The 21,981-nt window shown below is 46.1% G+C and overlaps 1 protein-coding gene across 2 annotated transcripts in view; it reads right to left on the reverse strand.

Annotated features, from left to right (window-relative positions):
- Positions 1-1,471: 1,471 nt before the first annotated feature.
- Positions 1,472-21,981, reverse strand: part of LOC124003643 (LIM and cysteine-rich domains protein 1-like) — a 29,866-nt gene continuing 9,356 nt past the window's right edge. Inside the window, exons 3-9 of one of the 2 annotated variants that reach the window (XM_046312131.1) lie at positions 17,704-17,824; positions 17,122-17,247; positions 11,193-11,342; positions 10,713-10,875; positions 10,552-10,676; positions 3,923-4,138; positions 1,472-2,104 (exon numbers count right to left, since the gene is read on the reverse strand). In XM_046312131.1, coding sequence (XP_046168087.1) covers positions 1,967-2,104; positions 3,923-4,138; positions 10,552-10,676; positions 10,713-10,875; positions 11,193-11,342; positions 17,122-17,247; positions 17,704-17,824 — 1,039 coding nt within the window. In that variant the 3' untranslated portion in view covers positions 1,472-1,966. Of the gene's footprint in view, positions 2,105-3,922; positions 4,139-10,551; positions 10,876-11,192; positions 11,343-17,121; positions 17,248-17,703; positions 17,825-21,981 lie in introns of both variants that reach the window. The other variant, XM_046312130.1, reaches the window with a different exon arrangement.

The following is a 21,981-nucleotide window of genomic DNA, read 5'->3' on the forward strand; positions in this document are numbered from 1 at the left end:
CTTTCCACTAGATGATGGATCATTGCTGATATAACAGCCTCCACTCTTCTGGGAAGGCTTTCCACTAGATGTTGGAACATTGCTGCCATAATAACCTCCACACTTCTGGGAAGGCTTTCCACTAGATGATGGATCATTGCTGCTATACCAGCCTCCACTCTTCTGGGAAGGCTTTCCACTAGATGTTGGAACATTGCTGCTATAACAGCCTCCACTCTTCTGGGAAGGCTTTCCACTAGATGTTGGAACATTGCTGCTATAACAGCCTCCACTCTTCTGGGAAGGCTTTCCACTAGATGTTGGATCATTGCTGTGGAGACTTGCTTCCATTCAGCCATAAGAGCATTAGTGAGGTTGGCTACTGATGTAGGGCGATTAGACCTGGCTTGTTCCAATTCACCCCAATGGGGATTGATGGGGTTGAGGTCAGGGCTCTGTGCAGGCCAGTCAAGTTCTTCCTCACAATCTCAACAAACCATTTCTGTATGGACCTTGCTTTGTGTACTGGGCATTGTCATGCTGAAACGGGAAAGGACCTTCCTCAAACTGTTGCCACAAAGTTGGAAGAACAGAATCTAGAATGTCATTGTATGCTGTAGCGTTTAGATTTCCCTTCACTGGAACTAAGGGGCCAAGCTCGAACCATGAAAAACAGCCCTAAACTACACAGTTGGCACTATGCAGTCGGGCAGGTAGCGTTCTCCTGACTTCCGCCAAACCCAGATTTGTCCGTCTGACTGCCAGATGGTGAAGTGTGATTCATCACTCCAGAGAACACATTTCCATTGCTCCAGGGTCCAACGGCAGTGAGCTTTACACCACTCCAGACGTCCCTTGGCATTGCTCATGGTGATGCTTGTGTGCGGCTGCTCGGCCATGGAAACCCATTTCATGAAGCTCCCAACGAAGAGTTATTATGCTGACGTTGCTACAAGAGGCAGTTTGGAACTCGGTAGTGAGTGTAGCAACCGAGGACAGACGGTTTTCAGAGGTCCTGTTCTGTGAGCTTGTGTGGCCTACCACTTCGCGGTTGAGCCGTTTTTGCTCCTAGACATTTCCACTTCACAATAACAGCACTTACAATTGACCTGCTTTAGCAGGGCAGAAACTTCACAAACTGACTTGTTAGAAAGGTGGCATCTTATGACATTGCCACATTGAAAGTCACTGAGCTCTTCAGTAAGGTGATTCTACTGCCAATGTTTGTCTATGGAGATTGCATGGCTGTGTGCTTATACACCTGTCAGCAACAGGTGTGGCTGAAATAGCAGAATCCATTCATTTGAATGGGGTGTCCACATACATTTGTATATATAGTGCATTTCTAGATAATGTATAGTGGTGAACCTCCCGAGACAGCCCTTCCTATTGACTACCTGATACTTAGCCAAAATAAGCTGGTTACTGCATTCTAACATGGCACCCATGACTAGTCATGTATGCGTTTCAGCCTCTAAGGAAGAGCCCTTAGTTCACAACCAATCACTGAGTACTTTATTAAAGGTTTAAAAGGAAAATAATGGAAATCCTGCAGGGGTAGTGTAGGTCCCTGAGAGAAGGGTTAGCTCAGTGACATCATTATCATATACATATTATGTGATTTTATCTCTAGAAGATGGCCAGCCTTGGTGTAATGGGTTTGCTGGTGGATGGGTAAAGCATGGGCCTGTCAAACTGGTCTTGGTGTAAAGAGCATGGGCCTGTCAAACTGGTCTTGGTGTAAAGAGCATGGGCCTGTCAAACTGGTCTTGGTGTAAAGAGCATGGGCCTGTCAAACTGGTCTTGGTGTTTGGTGTAAAGAGCATGGGCCTGTCAAACTGGTCTTGGTGTTTGGTGTAAAGAGCATGGGCCTGTCAAACTGGTCTTGGTGTTTGGTGTAAAGAGCATGGGCCTGTCAAACTGGTCTTGGTGTTTGGGTACAGGAACTGTCAGAAGCGGTCTTGGTTACGGCTGGGTGGTGGAGGGCCTAAACAGGCTTGGGGCTTGGTGTTTGGGGACAGGAACAGGGGCTGTCCAGACTCTGTCCACACCGCCAGCAGCAGTAGTGGTCCTGGTGCCACGCCCGGCCATCTGCCCCCTTCTTGTAGTCCTCACAGAAGATCAGCTGCAAACCAGAGGAGAAAAGATACACAAGGGTTCTTTATTGGATGACCTGTTTCTCTAGGGAACCAAAAAAACAGATCAAAAGACTGCAGAGATGCAGTTTCTGGACTGCAGAGATGCAGTTTCTGGACTGCAGAGATGCAGTTTCTGGACTGCAGAGATGCAGTTTCTGGACTGCAGAGATGCAGTTTCTGCGGTCGTCTCCCATAGAATCAGAATGAATAGCACTGGGATCCCTCATTCAATTGATGTATTTTGTCTAGTGTGTAATGTACAGTCGTGTCCAAACGTTGAGAATGACACAAATATACATTTAAAGTCTGCTGCCTCAGTTTGAATGATGGCAATTTGCATATACTTCAGAATGTTATGAAGAGTGATCAGATGAATTGCAATTAATTGCAAAGTCCCTCTTCGCCATGCAACTGAACTGAACCCTCAAGAAACATTTCCACTGCATTTCAGCCCTGCCACAAATGGACCAGCTGACATGTCAATAGTTCTCTCGTTAACACAGGTGTGAGTGTTGATGAGGACAAGGCTGGAGATCACTCTGTCAAGCTGATTGAGTTCAAATAACAGACTGGAAGCTTCAAAAGGAGGGTGGTGCTTGGATGCTTTGCACAAAAAGGGCTTCACAGGCAAGGATATTGCTGCCAGTAAGATTGCACTGATCACGCAGCTGAATCAACTTTAGGAGCCGGTCCTGGTGCTTGCTGGACTTTTTTGGGCGCCCTGAAGCCTTCTTCACAACAATTGAACCGCTCTCCTTGAAGTTCTTGATGATCAGATAAATGGTTTATTTAGGGGCACCACCATTACAGAGCTGCTCAGAAATGGCAGCAGGCAGGTGTGAGTGCATCTGCACGCACAGTGAGGCAAAGACTTTTGGAGGATGGCCTGGTGTCAAGAAGGGCAGCAAAGAAGCCACTTCTATCCAGGAAAAACATCAGGGGCAGAATGATATTCTGCAAAAGGTACAGGGATTGAACTGCTGAGGACTGGGGTAAAGTCATTTTCTCTGATGAATCCCCTTTCTGATTGTTTGGGGCATCCAGAAACAAGCTTGTCCGGAGAAGACAACGTGAGCGTTACCATCAGTCCTGTGTCATGCCAACAGTAAAGCATCCTGAGACCATTCATGTGTGGGGTTGCTTCTCAGCCAAGGGAGTGGGCTCACTCACAATTTTACCTAAGAACACAGCCATGAATAAAGAATGGTACCAACACATCCTCCAAGAGCAACTTCTCCCAACCATCCAGGAACAGTTTGGTGATGAACAATGCCTTTTCCAGCATGATGGAGCACCTTGCCATAAGGCAAAGTGATAACTAAGTGGCTCGGGGAACAAAACATCAATATTTTGGTTCCATGGCCAGGAAACTCCCCAGACCTTAATCCCATTGATAACTTGGTCAATCCTCAAGGTGGGTGAACAAACAAGAACCCCACAAATTCAAGAATGGGCTGCCATCAGTCAGGATGTGGCCCAGAAGTTAACTGACTGCAATTTGCCCTGGCATGCTGAGGTCTTGAAAAAGAAGGGTCAACATTGCAAATATTGACTCTTTGCATCAACTTCATGTAATAGTCAATAAAAACCTTCGACACTTATGAAATGCTTGTAATTATACTTCAGTATTCCATAGTAACATCTGACAAAAATATCTAAAGACACTGAAGCAGCAAACTTTGTGAAAAAAACATTTGTGTCATCTTCAAAACTTTTGGCCACGACCGTACAGTGTCTATTTTGTATATAGCAGTTCTGTGTCTCAAAGACCATTTTCCCGTTGGGCCATTCCTATTTCCCCTCACCTCATCACATCCCGAACAGCGTGGCCTGGTCCTCTGGCAGTAGTGTCTTCCACAGAGCAGCTCTCCCTCCCTCCAGTAGTACACTAGATCCACCAGAGCCTCTCCACACTCTGAACACACGAAGCAGGTCGGGTGCCACTGCTTGTCGTAGCCCGCCCACTCTGCATACACCACAGGACTGTCCAGGGGGGCGAGCTCCCCGCAACCACTGCAATGCTGTAGGAGGGGAGAGTCGAGGGAGAATGGGGGGGGGGGTGGAATAAGAGGGAACAGGGAGAGACAAAAACAACTCCATTGAGCAAACTGACACCACAGGAATTGGGGGAGGGGGGGGGGGTAACCCACTAGCCAGTATACTGTCCCATCCACACAACATGATGATCGTGCATCGTCCTCTCTCAAAGCCCACATCACCACAGCACTAAGGCCAAGCCCGAAACATGGTGCAATCCATGTTATGATACAAGCAATCAAAGGCAGATGTTTAGGCAGCCTTTAAAGTCGTTTTCATACTGCTGTCTGTTTGCTGTCGTCCTCTCTCGTAATGATGGCCTGCGTACTATATGGAAGTTTTATATAGCGTTCTCGATGGAGCCACAATGACAATCAGTTGTCAATCAGCAATGTCAACATACAGTCACTTTGTAGTGAGACTAACATCTGAAGCTAAAGGGTTGTCCTTGGACTTGAGTTGACAGAGAGAGAGATACAGAGAGAGAGATATGCAGAGACAGACCCTAACAGACAGAGAGAGAAGCAGACAGATGGAGACAAAGACAAAGACAGAACTCCTACTCCCCCATTTGAAAGGCATTTGTAGCCAGCAGGGTTTATTCAGTTTATATTTTAACAGGGCATAAACATGTCCTTTCCTAGCAGCTGAACACAGACTGCCTCACTGAGTCATACATCCTTGGTTTTATCACCATCCACAAAGGCACTGACTAGGGTGAAAAGACAAGGGCCCTACAGGCACTTACAAGGTTATGTCCCAAAATGTGCGTTGGTCAAAGAGCCCCGTGGGCCCTGGTCAAAGAGCCCCGTGGGCCCTGGTCAAAGTGCCCCGTGGGCCCTGGTCAAAGAGCCCCGTGGGCCCTGGTCAAAGAGCCCCGTGGGCCCTGGTCAAAGAGCCCCGTGGGCCCTGGTCAAAGAGCCCCGTGGGCCCTGGTCAAAAGTAGTGTACTATAAAGGGAACCATGTGGACCTCAGTGTGTGAAGACAACCCATTCATCGCTTCCTTCTTACGGGTTCAAGAATCCTTTTTCCCCAATCGTCACTGTTTTGGAGATCAGATGTTTTCATCTGACAGCAACGCTAGAAGACAGCGTGTCTCATGACTGTCTCAGATGTCAACTACTTGCATACATTTGCTATGTGTGCTGTATATGCCTGTTACCAAAATGATTGTTCACAATACAAAATTAACCGAAATAATTGACAAGATATGGATGGGGATATATATATATATATATATCCCCAAAAATAAAGGGAACACTAAAATCCCATCCTAGATCTGAATGAATGAGCTCTAGAACATATTGGTAGACATTAAATTAGTTCCAAATCCCACCCTGGTGCACTTGTCATGCCCTGACCTGAGAGAGCCTTTTTATGTCTCTATTTTGGTTTGGTCACGGTGTGATTTGGGTGGGCATTCTATGTTCTATTTTCTATGTTTTTGTATTTCTATGTTTTGTTATACATTGCTCAAAAAAATAAAGGGAACACTAAAATAACATCCTAGATCTGAATAAATGAATTAAATATTCTTATTAAATACTTTTTTCTTTACATATTTGAATGTGCTGACAACAAAATCACACAAAAATTATCAATGGAAATCAAATTTATCAACCCATGGAGGTCTGGATTTGGAATCACACTCAAAATTAAAGTGGAAAACCACACTACAGGCTGATCCAACTTTGATGTAATGTCCTTAAAACAAGTCAAAATGAGGCTCAGTAGTGTGTATGACCTCCCTACAACGCCTGGGCATGCTTCTGATGAGCCAACTCCTGGACAGTGGTGCAACTCAGTCTGCGTTGGTGGATGGAGCGAGACATGTCCCAGATGTGCTCAATTGGATTCAGGTCTGGGGAACGGGCGGGCCAGTCCATAGCATCAATGCCTTCCTCTTGCAGGAACTGCTGACACTCCAGCCAAATGAGGTCTAGCATTAGGAGGAACCCAGGGCCACATCCTGCACGGTGTTGGGCTGTAAGCACAACCCCCATCTGTGGACGTCGGGCCCTCATAGAGTCTGTTTCTGACCGTTTGAGCAGACACATGCACATTTGTGGCCTGTTGGGGGTCATTTTGCAGGGCTCTGGCAGTGCTCCTCCTGCTCCTCCTTGCACAAAGGCGGAGGTAGCGGTCCTGCTGCTGGGTTGTTGCCCTCCTACGGCCTCCTCCACGTCTCCTGATGTACTGGCCTGTCTCCTGGTAGCGCCTCCATGCTCTGGACACTATGCTGACAGAAACAGCAAATCTTCTTGCCACAGCTCGCATTGATGTGCCATCCTGGATGAGCTGCACTACCTGAGCCACTTGTGTGGGTTGTAGACTCAGTCTCATGCTACCACTAGAGTGAAAGCACTGCCAGCATTCAAAAGTGACCAAACCATCAGCCAGGAAGCATAGGAACTAAGAAGTGGTCTGTGGTTGCCACCTGCAGAACCACTCCTTTATTGGGGTGTCTTGCTAAATGCCTATAATTTGCCATCTGTTGTCTATTCCATTTGCACAACAGCATGTGAAATTCATTGTCAGTGTTGCTTCCTAAGTGGACAGTTTGATTTTACAGAAGTGTGATTGACTTGGAGTTACATTGTGTTGTTTAAGTGTTGCCTTTATTTTATTTCACTTGTGATTTCATGAATAGGAATATTTTCTAGTAATATTTGTGTCCTTTATTTTTTTGAGCAATATATATATATATATAGCCTCCACATTGACTCTGTACCGTAATACCCTGTATATAGCCTCCACATTGACTCTGTACCGTAATACCCTGTATATAGCCTCCACATTGACTCTGTACCGTAATACCCTGTATATAGTCTCCACATTGACTCTGTACCGTAACACCCTGTATATAGCCTCCACATTGACTCTGTACCGTAATACCCTGTATATAGCCTCCACATTGACTCTGTACTGGTACCTCCCTGTATCCTATGTATATATATCCTGTATATAGCCTCCACATTGACTCTGTACTGTAATACCCTATGTATATATATCCTCCACATTGACTCTGTACTGGTACCTCCCTGTATCCTATGTCTGTATATACCTGTATATAGCCTCCACATTGACTCTGTACTGGTACCTCCCTGTATCCTATGTATATATATCCTGTATATAGCCTCCACATTGACTCTGTACTGGTACCTCCCTGTATCCTATGTATATATATCCTGTATATAGCCTCCACATTGACTCTGTACTGGTACCTCCCTGTATCCTATGTATATATATCCTGTATATAGCCTCCACATTGACTCTGTACTGGTACCTCCCTGTATCCTATGTATATATATCCTGTATATAGCCTCCACATTGACTCTGTACTGGTACCTCCCTGTATCCTATGTATATATATCCTGTATATAGCCTCCACATTGACTCTGTACCGTAATACCCTGTATATAGCCTCCACATTGACTCTGTACCGTAATACCCTGTATATAGCCTCCACATTGACTCTGTACTGGTACTCCCTGTATCCTATGTATATATATCCTGTATATAGCCTCCACATTGACTCTGTACTGTAATACCCTGTATATAGCCTCCACATTGACTCTGTACTGGTACCTCCCTGTATCCTATGTATATATATCCTGTATATAGCCTCCACATTGACTCTGTACTGGTACTCTCCCTGTATCCTATGTATATATATCCTGTATATAGCCTCCACATTGACTCTGTACTGGTACCTCCCTGTATCCTATGTATATATATCCTGTATATAGCCTCCACATTGACTCTGTACTGGTACCTCCCTGTATCCTATGTATATATATCCTGTATATAGCCTCCACATTGACTCTGTACTGGTACCTCCCTGTATCCTATGTATATATATCCTGTATATAGCCTCCACATTGACTCTGTACTGGTACCTCCCTGTATCCTATGTATATATATCCTGTATATAGCCTCCACATTGACTCTGTACTGGTACTCCCTGTATCCTATGTATATATATCCTGTATATAGCCTCCACATTGACTCTGTACTGGTACTCCCTGTATCCTATGTATATATATCCTGTATATAGCCTCCACATTGACTCTGTACTGGTACTCCCTGTATCCTATGTATATATATCCTGTATATAGCCTCGTGATTTTACTGCTGCTCTTTAACTACTTTTTATTTCTTATTCATATTTTTTTAACTGCATTGGTGGTTATTGGCTTGTAAGAAAGCATTTCACTATAAGGTCTTCACCGGTTCTATTTGGCGCATGTGACTAATAAATATATCTGTCCTACAAAATCTATAGTTTTGGCAATTCGGTGAGGACATCTACTTTGAGAATGACACAAGTCATTTTTCCAACAATTGTTTACACACAGATTATTTCACTGTATCACAATTCCAGTGGGTCAGAAGTTTACATACACTAAGTTGACTGTGCCTTTAAACACCTTTCCTAAAATGATGTCATGGCTTTAGAAGTTTCTGATTGGCTAATTTACATCATGTGAGTCAAATGGAGGTGTACCTGTGGATGTATTTCAAGGCTTGACATCATGGGAAAATCAAAAGAAATCAGCCAAGACCTCAGAAAAAAAATGTAGACCTCCACAAGTCTGGTTCATCCTTGGGAGCAATTTCCAAACACCTGAAGGTACCACATCTGTACAAACAATAGTACGCAAGTATAAACACCATGGGACCACGCAGATGTCATAACGCTCAGGAAGGAGAAGCGTTCTGTCTCCTAGAGATGAACGTACTTTGGTGCGAAAAGTGCAAATCAATCCCAGAACAGCAGCAAAGGACTTTGTGAAGATGCTGGAGGAAACAGGTACAAAAGTATCTACATCCACAATAAAATGAGTCCTATATCAACATAACCTGAAAGGCCGCTCAGCAAGGAAGAAACCACTGCTCAAACTTCCAGAAGAAAAAACAGACTACGGTTTGCAACTACATATGGAGACAAAGATCGTAGTTTGAGAAATCCTGTGGTCTGATGAAACAAAAATGGAACCGTTTGGCCAGAATGACCATCATTATGTTTGGAGGAAAAAGGGGGAGGGCTTGCAATCTGAAGAACACCATCCCAACCGTGAAGCACGGGGGTGGCAGCATCATGTTGTGGGGGTACTTTGCTGCAGGAGGGACTGGTGCACTTCACAACATAGATGGCATCATAAGGTTGGAAAATGATGTGGATATATTGAAGCAATATTGAAGCAACATCTCAAGACATCAGTCAGGAAATTAAAGCTTGGTCGCAAATGGGTGTTCCAAATGGACAATGACCCCAAGCATACTTCCAAAGTTGTGGCAAAATGGCTTAAGGACAACAAGTCAAGGTATTGGAGTGGCCATGACAAAGCCCTGACCTCAATCCCATAGAAGATGTTGGCAGAACTGAAAACGCGTGTGCGAGCAAGGAGGCCTACAAACCTGACTCAGTTACACCAGCTGTCAGGACGAATGGGACAAAATTCACCCAACTTATTGCGAGAAGTTTATGGAAGGCTACCAGAAACATTTGACCCAAGTTACACAATTTAAAGGCAATGCTAACAAATACTAATTGAGTGTATGTAAACTTCTAACCCACTGGGAATGTGATGAAAGAAATAAATCACTCTCCATCACTCTTCTGACATTTCACATTCTTAAAATAAAGTAGTGTTCCTACCTGACCTAAAACAGGGATTTTTTACTAGGATTAAAATGTATTTGGCTAAGGTGTATGTAAACTTCCGACTTCAACTGTATACATATGTTTCTAATGTCCTCTTCCTTCAAGTGTTGGATTTTCACCCACAGCAACCAATCTAATCTTAACTCCTATATATGTCAACTTTATGGTTCAACATAATTAAAAAGTGAAGAGAACTAAGCATTTGTAATATCAATGTCAAAACAAAGATATTCATTTTCTGTGAATTAATTTAAAACAATATTTTAAAAATCACAATTATTCTTGTAGGAAAACATCTCTCCTTCAAAGTCCAGGGGTGCTGATAGAGAAAAGTAAGGAATGGAGTAATGAAAGGAGAAGCTTAAAGTAGCCTAAGGATTGAAAGGGTTGGAGTAGAGTCCACCTCTTCAGAGCAGGCAGAGCCTGAGGATATAGGTGAGAGACGGGTCAAAACAGACCTGGGTTCAAGTACTATTACAAATCATTTCAAATACTTAATCTGTGCTTGATTGAGCATGCCTGGCTTAATGGAACCAATCGAATAGTTACTCCCAAAAACTGCAAAGCCCGCCCATCTGACACGTCAGGCAAGCTAAAGCAAACCTTCCTGTAAATATTGTAGTTACAATGATGACTTGCATATTACAATGACACATTCACTTTTACAGCAGTCAGTCCCATTGGTGGTAGGAGTATAAACAGGGTCTGGCTGGACAATGAGACTTACATATTCACTTTTACAGCAGTCAGTCCCATTGGTGGTAGGAGTATCAACAGGGTCTGGCTGGACATTGGTGGTAGGAGTATCAACAGGGTCTGGCTGGACATTGGTGGTAGGAGTATCAACAGGGCCTGGCTGGACATTGGTGGTAGGAGTATCAACAGGGCCTGGCTGGACATTGGTGACCTGCCCATTCCCAGTTCTGTCCTTCTGCTTCTGTCCTTTGACGACGGGCGGAGGGTTAGCGCCTCCCTCCCCAGGCAGCGCCACCTCCCCTACTCCTAGAGCCTCCTCTTTGTAGCGCTTCATGAAGACAGACATGGCCTGCAACTGGTGGAAGGATCAAGACCAACGATGGGACATAAGTGTTCCGTCTATGAGGTGTGTATATTCCATCCTCAACTATGATTTAATGAATATAATGTTCATTACTGCTAGTGAAGCTTAATAATAATATTTATTAATTAAATAACAATTCATGTCAAATGATTAAAATAAATAATGGGTCTGCGCTCTTTAAAAGGTTCTTCATATCAAATCGTGTCTGTTACAGGTGTGTTTGAAACTAAGAACCTGACTGAAGAGATGGAGCACACTATCAAACATGTGGACAAATCAACAAATAGTGAATCAAATCAAAATCTAACCTGATCCTCTGGTAGTGGCCCGTGGCACTGGGAGGGGTCCTGATCGTAGACAGGCAGCTGTCTCATCAGCTGCCTGCGCCGGTACATTGCTCCCTCAGTCCCTGCTACAGGACGCTTTTCTTCTGGGAGCAACTCCATATACAGCATGGCCTGGAAAGGAGAGAGAGCGAGAGCGAGAGAGCGAGAGAGAGAGAGAGAGAGAGAGAGAGCGAGAGAGAGCGAGAGAGCGAGAGAGAGCGAGAGCGAGAGCGAGAGAGAGCGAGAGAGAGCGAGAGAGAGCAAGAGCGAGAGCGAGAGAGAGCAAGAGCGAGAGCGAGAGAGAGCGAGAGAGAGCGAGAGAGAGAGAGAGAGAGAGGGAGTAAGAAGAGAGAGACACAGGTAGGGACGGAGTAAGAAGAGAGAGACACAGGTAGGGACAGAGAGAGGGAGTAAGAAGAGAGAGACACAGGTAGGGACGGAGAGAGGGAGTAAGAAGAGAGAGACACAGGTAGGGACGGAGAGAGGGAGTAAGAAGAGAGAGACACAGGTAGGGACAGAGAGAGGGAGTAAGAAGAGAGAGACAGAAGTAGGGACAGAGAGAGGGAGTAAGAAGAGAGAGACAGAAGTAGGGACAGAGAGAGGGAGTAAGAAGAGAGAGACAGAAGTAGGGACAGAGGGAGGAGAGGGGAGTAAGAAGAGAGAGAGGGACAGAGAGGGAGTAAAAAGAGAGAGACACAGGTACAGACGGGAGGGAGTAAGAAGAGAGACAGAAGTAGGGACAGAGGGAGGGAGTAAGAAGAGAGAGACAGAAGTAGGGACAGAGAGAGTAAGAAGAGAGAGACAGGTAGGGACAGAGGAGGGAGTAAGAAGAGAGAGACACAGGTAGGGACGGAGAGAGGACAGAAAGAGGGATTAAGGAGAGAGGCCGTAAATCCTAAACCACCCCCTCGCTCATATCAACTCGCTCTGAGGGGCTCCATTAATTCACACTCCTGACTTGAATGACGCAATTCACGTTCCACGTTTAAATAATAAAACAAAATCATGAAATTCAAATGAACAAATCCCCCCCCCCCCTTCCGTCGCTTTACAAGATATACACTAAGCATGCCAAACATTAGTTGAAACACCTTTCTAATTTTGAGTTGCACCGGCAACAATAGCCCCAAATCTAACATGTCCAGACAAGTATGTTTGTTACTTTTAGGAGCTGGGTAAAATACTTGAGTATTTTGCTTCAGCTAAACGGTACAGTTTCATCTTTGATTGGTTCTGTTTATTAAAAATAAGGACTGTAGTCAGCAGCAGCTATAAAAGTGGCTTTGGGACCTGAGATTAGTTCCTTTAACATGAGAAAAGCCTTTAAAAAAAATAAATAAACTGCGCTACACCCTACGGCGGCACCTAAACAGCACCCTATTCCCTACGTGGTGAACGACTTTAGACCAGGGCCATATGGAGACAACCGTGGCGTGTTCCCCCATTCCCGGTAGTGGAGAAACACAACCTCTAGTTCAGTGGTTCCTAGCCTTTAAAATCAGTTACTGTACCTCCAACTGAATTTCGCTCTCAACTGAATTTTGATCTGCCTAGATTACTACTACCCCCCCCCCCCCCTGTGTGCATTTTACCCCTTGTGGCTAGACCAAGTGCCCCCAGGGGTCCCCATTACCCCTGGTTGGGAACCACTGCTCTAATCGACAGGGTCCCTGTTAGGGAACAGAGCACAGAGAGGTCCATTCATACTGTAGTTCTCCGAGGCCCATCTCCCTGTGCTGCCCCATACAAACCCACACCGCAGCAGACCGCATTACCCACGCTGCAACACTGACTCGTTGTTATTAACAGAGCAGCCTTTATGGTGATGTTTAACACCACCACTTTAAGAAGTTTAACTAGCGTTGAGACAAATAAAACCTCTTGGCAGACATTTTTATTTATTGGGCGGGGGGGGCACGCACACACACACACATTCCAAAGCGGTTCCACAGTGCTGGCCAATCAACTAACCCTCACAGTGCTGTGAGAGAGGTGGGGGACCATCACTCTCCCCTTCAGGCTTCAGGCTGCTGTCAACACAATGTTGCCTCGCTAGCAGAGCCTTCCATCCCCACTTCCCTAATCAAGCCAACCACCACGACTATTGGTGCTACCAAGCCACAGCTGTGACCTAGGACAACCCTGCTTCTCTTCTGTCAGCACTCTGTGTCCTGGCACACCAGTCTATTCCTCTTCTCTCCATCGCTAACAAAAACGTATCTAGCTAGTCTCTCAAAACAGCCAATCATCCTTCATCTCTCCCCTAATAACAGATGTCAAACACATTCCTAACAGCCTCTGTAAATAGTAAACGTCTGTCAGAAAACCCAATGTGACTGAGGTTTTCTTTGTAAGCACATCTAGGATGGATAGGGTGGGCTACAGCGCTCTTTAATGGGTAAGCTCTGCTCACCACTCTGTCTGCCTCACACTCTACAATCCTGGGGTAAAGCTCACCACTCACCATTCCACCACTCTACAATCCTGGGGTAAAGCTCACCACTCACCATTCCACCACTCTACAATCCTGGGGTAAAGCTCACCACTCACCATTCCACCACTCTACAATCCTGGGGTAAAGCTCACCACTCACCATTCCACCACTCTACAATCCTGGGGTAAAGCTCACCACTCACCATTCCACCACTCTACAATCCTGGGGTAAAGCTCACCACTCACCATTCCACCACTCTACAATCCTGGGGTAAAGCTCACCACTCACCAGTCCACCACTCTACAATCCTGGGGTAAAGCTCACCACTCACCAGTCCACCACTCTACAATCCTGGGGTAAAGCTCACCACTCACCAGTCCACCACTCTACAATCCTGGGGTAAAGCTCACCACTCACCATTCCACCACTCTACAATCCTGGGGTAAAGCTCACCACTCACCATTCCACCACTCTACAATCCTGGGGTAAAGCTCACCACTCACCAGTCCACCACTCTACAATCCTGGGGTAAAGCTCACCACTCACCATTCCACCACTGGGGTAAAGCTCACCACTCACCAGTCCACCACTCTACAATCCTGGGGTAAAGCTCACCACTCACCAGTCCACCACTCTACAATCCTGGGGTAAAGCTCACCACTCACCAGTCCACCACTCTACAATCCTGGGGTAAAGCTCACCACTCACCATTCCACCACTCTACAATCCTGGGGTAAAGCTCACCACTCACCATTCCACCACTCTACAATCCTGGGGTAAAGCTCACCACTCACCAGTCCACCACTCTACAATCCTGGGGTAAAGCTCACCACTCACCATTCCACCACTCTACAATCCTGGGGTAAAGCTCACCACTCACCAGTCCACCACTCTACAATCCTGGGGTAAAGCTCATCACTCATGCCTGTCATTAGTTTGTCCTGATGAAGGATTCCTGGAAGGCCGGCCATGGCTTTAAGAGCATGAGGGAGACAGGCAGGAGAGAGGCCCACACACACACACACACACGCGCAGGCTTTAGCAGGCAGGCTGGATCCTGTTCCTCGCTGTATAATACAACTGAGGTATTCTTATAGAGAGACCACTAATATCCACTGTACCACTAACAGAAATATACATCAGCTGTACAGTGTCAGGAAAACAAATGCATAGCAAAGACTACACGGAGATCATATTACAGATGAAATGAAACTCTCAATCCGATGTTTTCTGTTGTGTAGGTCAGACTTGGTGATGCAGAGCCCATTCTACAGTTGAGACATTAAGGTTTCTACATTAACATGACACTACAACATTCTATAGCAGCCATGTTAGCTTCCCCAGTGGTATAAAGTACTGACGTAGTACTTCAAAGTATGTTTTTAACTTAAGTAGTTTTTGTAAGGGTATCTGTCAGGGAAGCGAACTAGTCACCTTTCGGGGACATTCGCCATTCAAAAAATAAAAAAAATAGGTGATCTTGGTCATTCGCGTAGATCCCATGAGAAGGAGGGGGGGGGGCTTTGGCTGTACGCGAACGAGTGATGCGTTTGGATCACTACTGGCTGTATCCAAGGCTCAGCCAATCAGACTGAAGAGAGAAGAGACAACCGATGTGCTAGTTACAGCATCAGGGCTCGCTCTGGATAGACAGCTTGTCAATTACAGCAACGTGTCCCCTGAACGATAACGGAGAGGTAGGTGAGATGCCTGACCACGGAGACCGGGGTGAGAAGGGGATGAATCATACTTCATGAGCTGTAACCGAAAAACAACTGGCATTTGGAAAGTTTGAGGTGAGAATTGTTAGGCATCTTGCTAGCTAGATTAAATTCTCCGTTAGTTAGCTAGAGAAATGTTGATCAACATCAGCCAACGTAACTGATCAAATACTTGAATTTATTGTGTATATAACAGAATAGAATAGAATAGAAACAAACATGCTACGTACCCGAATATCTAGAATAGAAACAAACATGTTACATACCCGAATATCTAGAATAGAAACAAACATGCTATGTACCCAAATATCTAGAATAGAAACAAACATGCTATGTACCTGAATATCTAGAATAGAAACAAACATGCTATGTACCTGAATATCTAGAATAGAAACAAACATGCTATGTACCTGAATATCTAGAATAGAAACAAACATGCTATGTACCTGAATATCTGGAATAGAAACAAACATGCTATGTACCTGAATATCTAGAATAGAAACAAACATGCTATGTACCTGAATATCTAGAATAGAAACAAACATGCTATGTACCCGAATATCTAGAATAAGAAGAAAACAAACATGCTATGTACCTGAATTTCTAGAATAAGAAGAAAACAAACATGCTACGTAACTAAATATCTAGAATAAGAAGAAAACTAATCTAAAAAGAGCCGAACTCTAAACGTACGGCTCTGTGGTGATGGTGGCTGTGGACGGACCATCAGCTCTGACTGACTAAAGGTGGGAAATGCCAAGCCTGGAACCGTGTTGACCTCTACGACATCACACCTCAATGCTGCCTCTGGCTGAGGCTCACTGCTGTTACAGTCAGGACCTATTCTGGAAGTGAGCATATCTTTAATGGAGCTCTTTAAAAATGGGAGCTGGACCAGGTCCGACCAGGACTTTTGTCCACAGGGACCCTTGAGGCCTCATGTCAGAGCAGAGAGGAGAGTGTTAGCAGGACAGAAAGACATAAGGTCTGGAAATAAACCTTGTGGTTCTTCCGTCGGCTGACATGCAGGAAGTGTGCCCACTGTGTCAGGGTGACCCCCCCCTCTCAGGGGGACGTGAAATTATGATTTAATTTCAGCTGCTCTGGCTTCAGTTTCCTCTTTCCTTTCCGAGCGCCAGAATGGCTTCTGTCCTCCACCATGGAATTTAAATTCAATGCAGTATAACTACGCACTTTTACTAACGCAATCCAACAGGTAGTGGTCTCTCTCCCGCCCTCTCTCCCCCTTCCTTCCTTCCTTCCTTCCTTCCTTCCTTCCTTCCTTCCTTCCTTCCCCTCCTTCCTTCTTCCTTCCTTCCTTCCTCCTCCCCTCCCTCCCTCCCTCCCTCCCTCCCTCCCCCTCCTTCCTCCCTCCCTCCTTCCTTCCTTCCTTCCTTCCTTCCTCCCCTCCCTCCCTTCTTTCCTTCCCCTCCCTCCCTCCCTCCCTCCCTTCTTTCCTTCCCCTCCCTCCCTCCCTCCCTTCTTTCCTTCCCCTCCCTCCCTCCCTCCCTCCCTTCTTTCCTTCCCCTCCCTCCCTCCCTCCCTTCTTTCCTTCCCCCTCACCAGTTTCTGTGTGAGTCCTGGCGGTGCCCAGTCGTAGGTGATGGCGTTAACATCGAACTCCAATAAGCAAATAATCGTGTTCTTTAGTCAAATATCCAAATAGTTTAAAAATCAGGTGTGTTTGGGGGGGGGGGGGTGATACCAATCAGATTTACTAACTAAATCCAACAGGGAAAGTGGTCTCCCTCCTCACCAGTTTCTGTGTGAGTCCTGGCGGTGCCCAGTCGTAGGTGATGGTGTTGAAGGTGGGGTCCTTCCTGGACACCACAGGGTTGGTGATGACCATACGGTTACGTTTGTACACTCGGATGCCCTTCACCTGTTACACAACGGAAATGGAAATATATTTAAGGCCTTCGGGTGGTCAGAGGTTCTAAACTGATGGCTCACATCATAGCATGTTTGTTTCAAAATCCTGTTGTAGCTGGGTTCCACGCCAACACACCGAACTCCAATAACCAACTAATCGTGTTCCTTAGTTAAAAATGAAAATAGTTTAAAAATCAGGTGTGTTTGCTAGGGATGGGGGGGTGATACTAACCCCCCCCCCTCCCCACGAGGACTGGAATTGCCCAGACCTGCTCTATTCTATCCAATAATATAACATTGATTTATTTGATGGAGTCCCATTGACATCTTTTACCAGAGATGCAGAACAACTTCATCTCCTTGAAGATATGAAATGTAGTGAATCCACCAGTGTATCCACCAGTGTATCCACCAGTGAATCCACTGGATTTGAAAATGTTCAAAAGCATCAAATCAAAAGGACCACCTTGGCTGTCAGGTGGACATATTTGGAGTTGGAGAGGAGACGACCCATCTTGTGATCGTCCTCCAGGTCTGAACGGTGACCGTGGTCTTCCACACCGCAGCCACACTGGGTACAGGCTTTTCTGGAGGCAGAGAATAGGTCACATGAAAAGGTCAAGTCCATCCTCCAGGGTCTGGACACCCTGCATGCTTTCCTGATGGGGGGGGCTGAACAGAACACGGCAGAGTAGAATAGAACAGAACACGGCAGAGTAGAATAGAACAGAACACTGCAGAGTAGAATAGAACAGAGTAGAACAGAACAGAACACGGCAGAGTAGAATAGAACAGAGTAGAACAGAACAGAACACGGCAGAGTAGAATAGAACAGAGTAGAATAGAACAGAGTAGAATAGAACAGAACACGGCAGAGTAGAATAGAACAGAACACGGCAGAGTAGAATAGAACAGAGTAGAACAGAACAGAACACGGCAGAGTAGAATAGAACAGAGTAGAATAGAACAGAGTAGAATAGAACAGAACACGGCAGAGTAGAATAGAACAGAACACGGCAGAGTAGAATAGAACAGAGTAGAATAGAACAGAGTAGAATAGAACAGAGTAGAATAGAACAGAACACGGCAGAGTAGAATAGAACAGAGTAGAACAGAACAGAACACGGCAGAGTAGAATAGAACAGAGTAGAACAGAACAGAACACGGCAGAGTAGAATAGAACAGAGTAGAATAGAACAGAACACGGCAGAGTAGAATAGAACAGAGTAGAATAGAACAGAACACGGCAGAGTAGAATAGAACAGAGTAGAATAGAACAGAACACGGCAGAGTAGAATAGAACAGAGTAGAATAGAACAGAACACGGCAGAGTAGAATAGAACAGGGCAGGACAGAGTAGAATAGAACAGGGCAGGACAGAGTAGAATAGAACAGGGCAGGACAGAGTAGAATAGAACAGGGCAGGACAGAGTAGAATAGAACAGAACACGGCAGAGTAGAATAGAACAGAACACGGCAGAGTAGAATAGAACAGAACACGGCAGAGTAGAATAGAACAGAACACGGCAGAGTAGAATAGAACAGAACACGGCAGAGTAGAATAGAACAGGGCAGGACAGAGTAGAATAGAACAGAACACGGCAGAGTAGAATAGAACAGGGCAGGACAGGTGATGATACAAAATAGCTAACATACATTCTTGTACAAAACATTTCCACTCTTTGTGATGGATGGGTGTGTTGCTCGGTTCTGATTGTTCCTCTAATCAGGGACTGATTTAGACCTGGGACACCAGGTGGGTGATTCCTCTCTAATCAGGGACTGATTTAGACCTGGGACACCAGGTGGGTGATTCCTCTCTAATCAGGGACTGATTTAGACCTGGGACACCAGGTGGGTGATTCCTCTCTAATCAGGGACTGATTTAGACCTGGGACACCAGGTGGGTGATTCCTCTCTAATCAGGGACTGATTTAGACCTGGGACACCAGGTGGGTGATTCCTCTCTAATCAGGGACTGATTTAGACCTGGGACACCAGGTGGGTGATTCCTCTCTAATCAGGGCCTGATTTAGACCTGGGACACCAGGTGGGTGATTCCTCTCTAATCAGGGACTGATTTAGACCTGGGACACCAGGTGGGTGAGTCCCCTCTAGAGGGTCTGGTTTAGACCTGGGACACCAGGTGGGTGATTCCTCTCTAATCAGGGACTGATTTAGACCTGGGACACCAGGTGGGTGAGTCCCCTCTAATGAGGGTCTGGTTTAGACCTGGGACACCAGGTGGGTGAGTCCCCTCTACGAGGGTCTGGTTTAGACCTGGGACACCAGGTGGGTGATTCCTCTCTAATCAGGGACTGACACCAGGTGGGCAGGACTGATTTAGACCTGGGACACCAGGTGGGTGATTCCTCTCTAATCAGGGAATTTAGACCTGGGACACCAGGTGGGTGATTCCTCTCTAATCAGGGACTGATTTAGACCTGGGACACCAGGTGGGTGATTCCCCTCTAATCAGGGACTGATTTAGACCTGGGACACCAGGTGGGTGATTCCTCTAATCAGGGACTGATTTAGACCTGGGACACCAGGTGGGTGATTCCTCTCTAATCAGGGACTGATTTAGACCTGGGACACCAGGTGGGTGATTCCCCTCTAATCAGGGACTGATTTAGACCTGGGACACCAGGTGGGTGATTCCTCTCTAATCAGGGACTGATTTAGACCTGGGACACCAGGTGGGTGATTCCCCTCTAATCAGGGACTGATTTAGACCTGGGACACCAGGTGGGTGATTCCTCTAATCAGGGACTGATTTAGACCTGGGACACCAGGTGGGTGATTCCTCTCTAATCAGGGACTGATTTAGACCTGGGACACCAGGTGGGTGATTCCCCTCTAATCAGGGACTGATTTAGACCTGGGACACCAGGTGGGTGATTCCTCTAATCAGGGACTGATTTAGACCTGGGACACCAGGTGGGTGATTCCTCTCTAATCAGGGACTGATTTAGACCTGGGACACCAGGTGGGTGATTCCTCTCTAATCAGGGACTGATTTAGACCTGGGACACCAGGTGGGTGATTCCTCTCTAATCAGGGACTGATTTAGACCTGGGACACCAGGTGGGTGATTCCTCTCTAATCAGGGACTGATTTAGACCTGGGACACCAGGTGGGTGAGTCCCCTCTAATGAGGGTCTGGTTTAGACCTGGGACACCAGGTGGGTGATTCCTCTCTAATCAGGGACTGATTTAGACCTGGGACACCAGGTGGGTGAGTCCCCTCTAATGAGGGTCTGGTTTAGACCTGGGACACCAGGTGGGTGAGTCCCCTCTAATGAGGGTCTGGTTTAGACCTGGGACACCAGGTGGGTGATTCCTCTCTAATCAGGGACTGATTTAGACCTGGGACACCAGGTGGGTGAGTCCCCTCTAATGAGGGTCTGGTTTAGACCTGGGACACCAGGTGGGTGAGTCCCCTCTAATGAGGGTCTGGTTTAGACCTGGGACACCAGGTGGGTGATTCCTCTCTAATCAGGGACTGATTTAGACCTGGGACACCAGGTGGGCGATTCCTCTCTAATCAGGGACTGATTTAGACCTGGGACACCAGGTGGGTGATTCCTCTCTAATCAGGGACTGATTTAGACCTTTGATTCCTCTCTAATCAGGGACTGATTTAGACCTGGGACACCAGGTGGGTGATTCCCCTCTAATCAGGGACTGATTTAGACCTGGGACACCAGGTGGGTGATTCCTCTAATCAGGGACTGATTTAGACCTGGGATACCAGGTGGGTGATTCCTCTCTAATCAGGGACTGATTTAGACCTGGGACACCAGGTGGGTGATTCCCCTCTAATCAGGGACTGATTTAGACCTGGGACACCAGGTGGGTGATTCCCCTCTAATCAGGGACTGATTTAGACCTGGGACACCAGGTGGGTGATTCCCCTCTAATCAGGGACTGATTTAGACCTGGGACACCAGGTGGGTGATTCCCCTCTAATCAGGGACTGATTTAGACCTGGGACACCAGGTGGGTGATTCCTCTCTAATCAGGGACTGATTTAGACCTGGGACACCAGGTGGGTGATTCCTCTCTAATCAGGGACTGATTTAGACCTGGGACACCAGGTGGGTGATTCCCCTCTAATCAGGGACTGATTTAGACCTGGGACACCAGGTGGGTGATTCCTCTCTAATCAGGGACTGATTTAGACCTGGGACACCAGGTGGGTGATTCCTCTCTAATCAGGGACTGATTTAGACCTGGGACACCAGGTGGGTGATTCCTCTCTAATCAGGGACTGATTTAGACCTGGGACACCAGGTGGGTGCAATTTATCATCAAGTTGAACAGAAAACCAGCAGTGCTCCGGGAACATAGGGTAGGATTTCAATACCCCGGCCTAGGTTGGAGACATAGGTTAGAACGAGTCATATTCACAAGCTTTGGAAAATAAACTGATTCCTGTCTAGAATTTTCCTTATTCATGCAAAGAGTTATGGGATATTAGAAGCATTCTGGACTCATCCTTCAAGTTTTCCAACTAAAAGATCTACCTCTCCATATCCACAGCAATAAAACAAAATATATTTTTGCTTGGTTCAGCTGAACAACTATCAAAAGTACTTTTAGTCCCAAAGCTAAAAAAAAGAAGAAACACATAAAATACTTCTTAGGAAGAGTTGAATGGGAGCAGTGGATTCTGGTCAGTTTTAGAACGGTGTGTATGTCATCGATTAGTCAGTGGCTGAGTGCCAAATAGCCCCGTTGC

The sequence above is a fragment of the Oncorhynchus gorbuscha genome, linkage group LG18 (genome assembly GCF_021184085.1).
Source record: "Oncorhynchus gorbuscha isolate QuinsamMale2020 ecotype Even-year linkage group LG18, OgorEven_v1.0, whole genome shotgun sequence".
Lineage (NCBI taxonomy): Eukaryota > Metazoa > Chordata > Actinopteri > Salmoniformes > Salmonidae > Oncorhynchus > Oncorhynchus gorbuscha.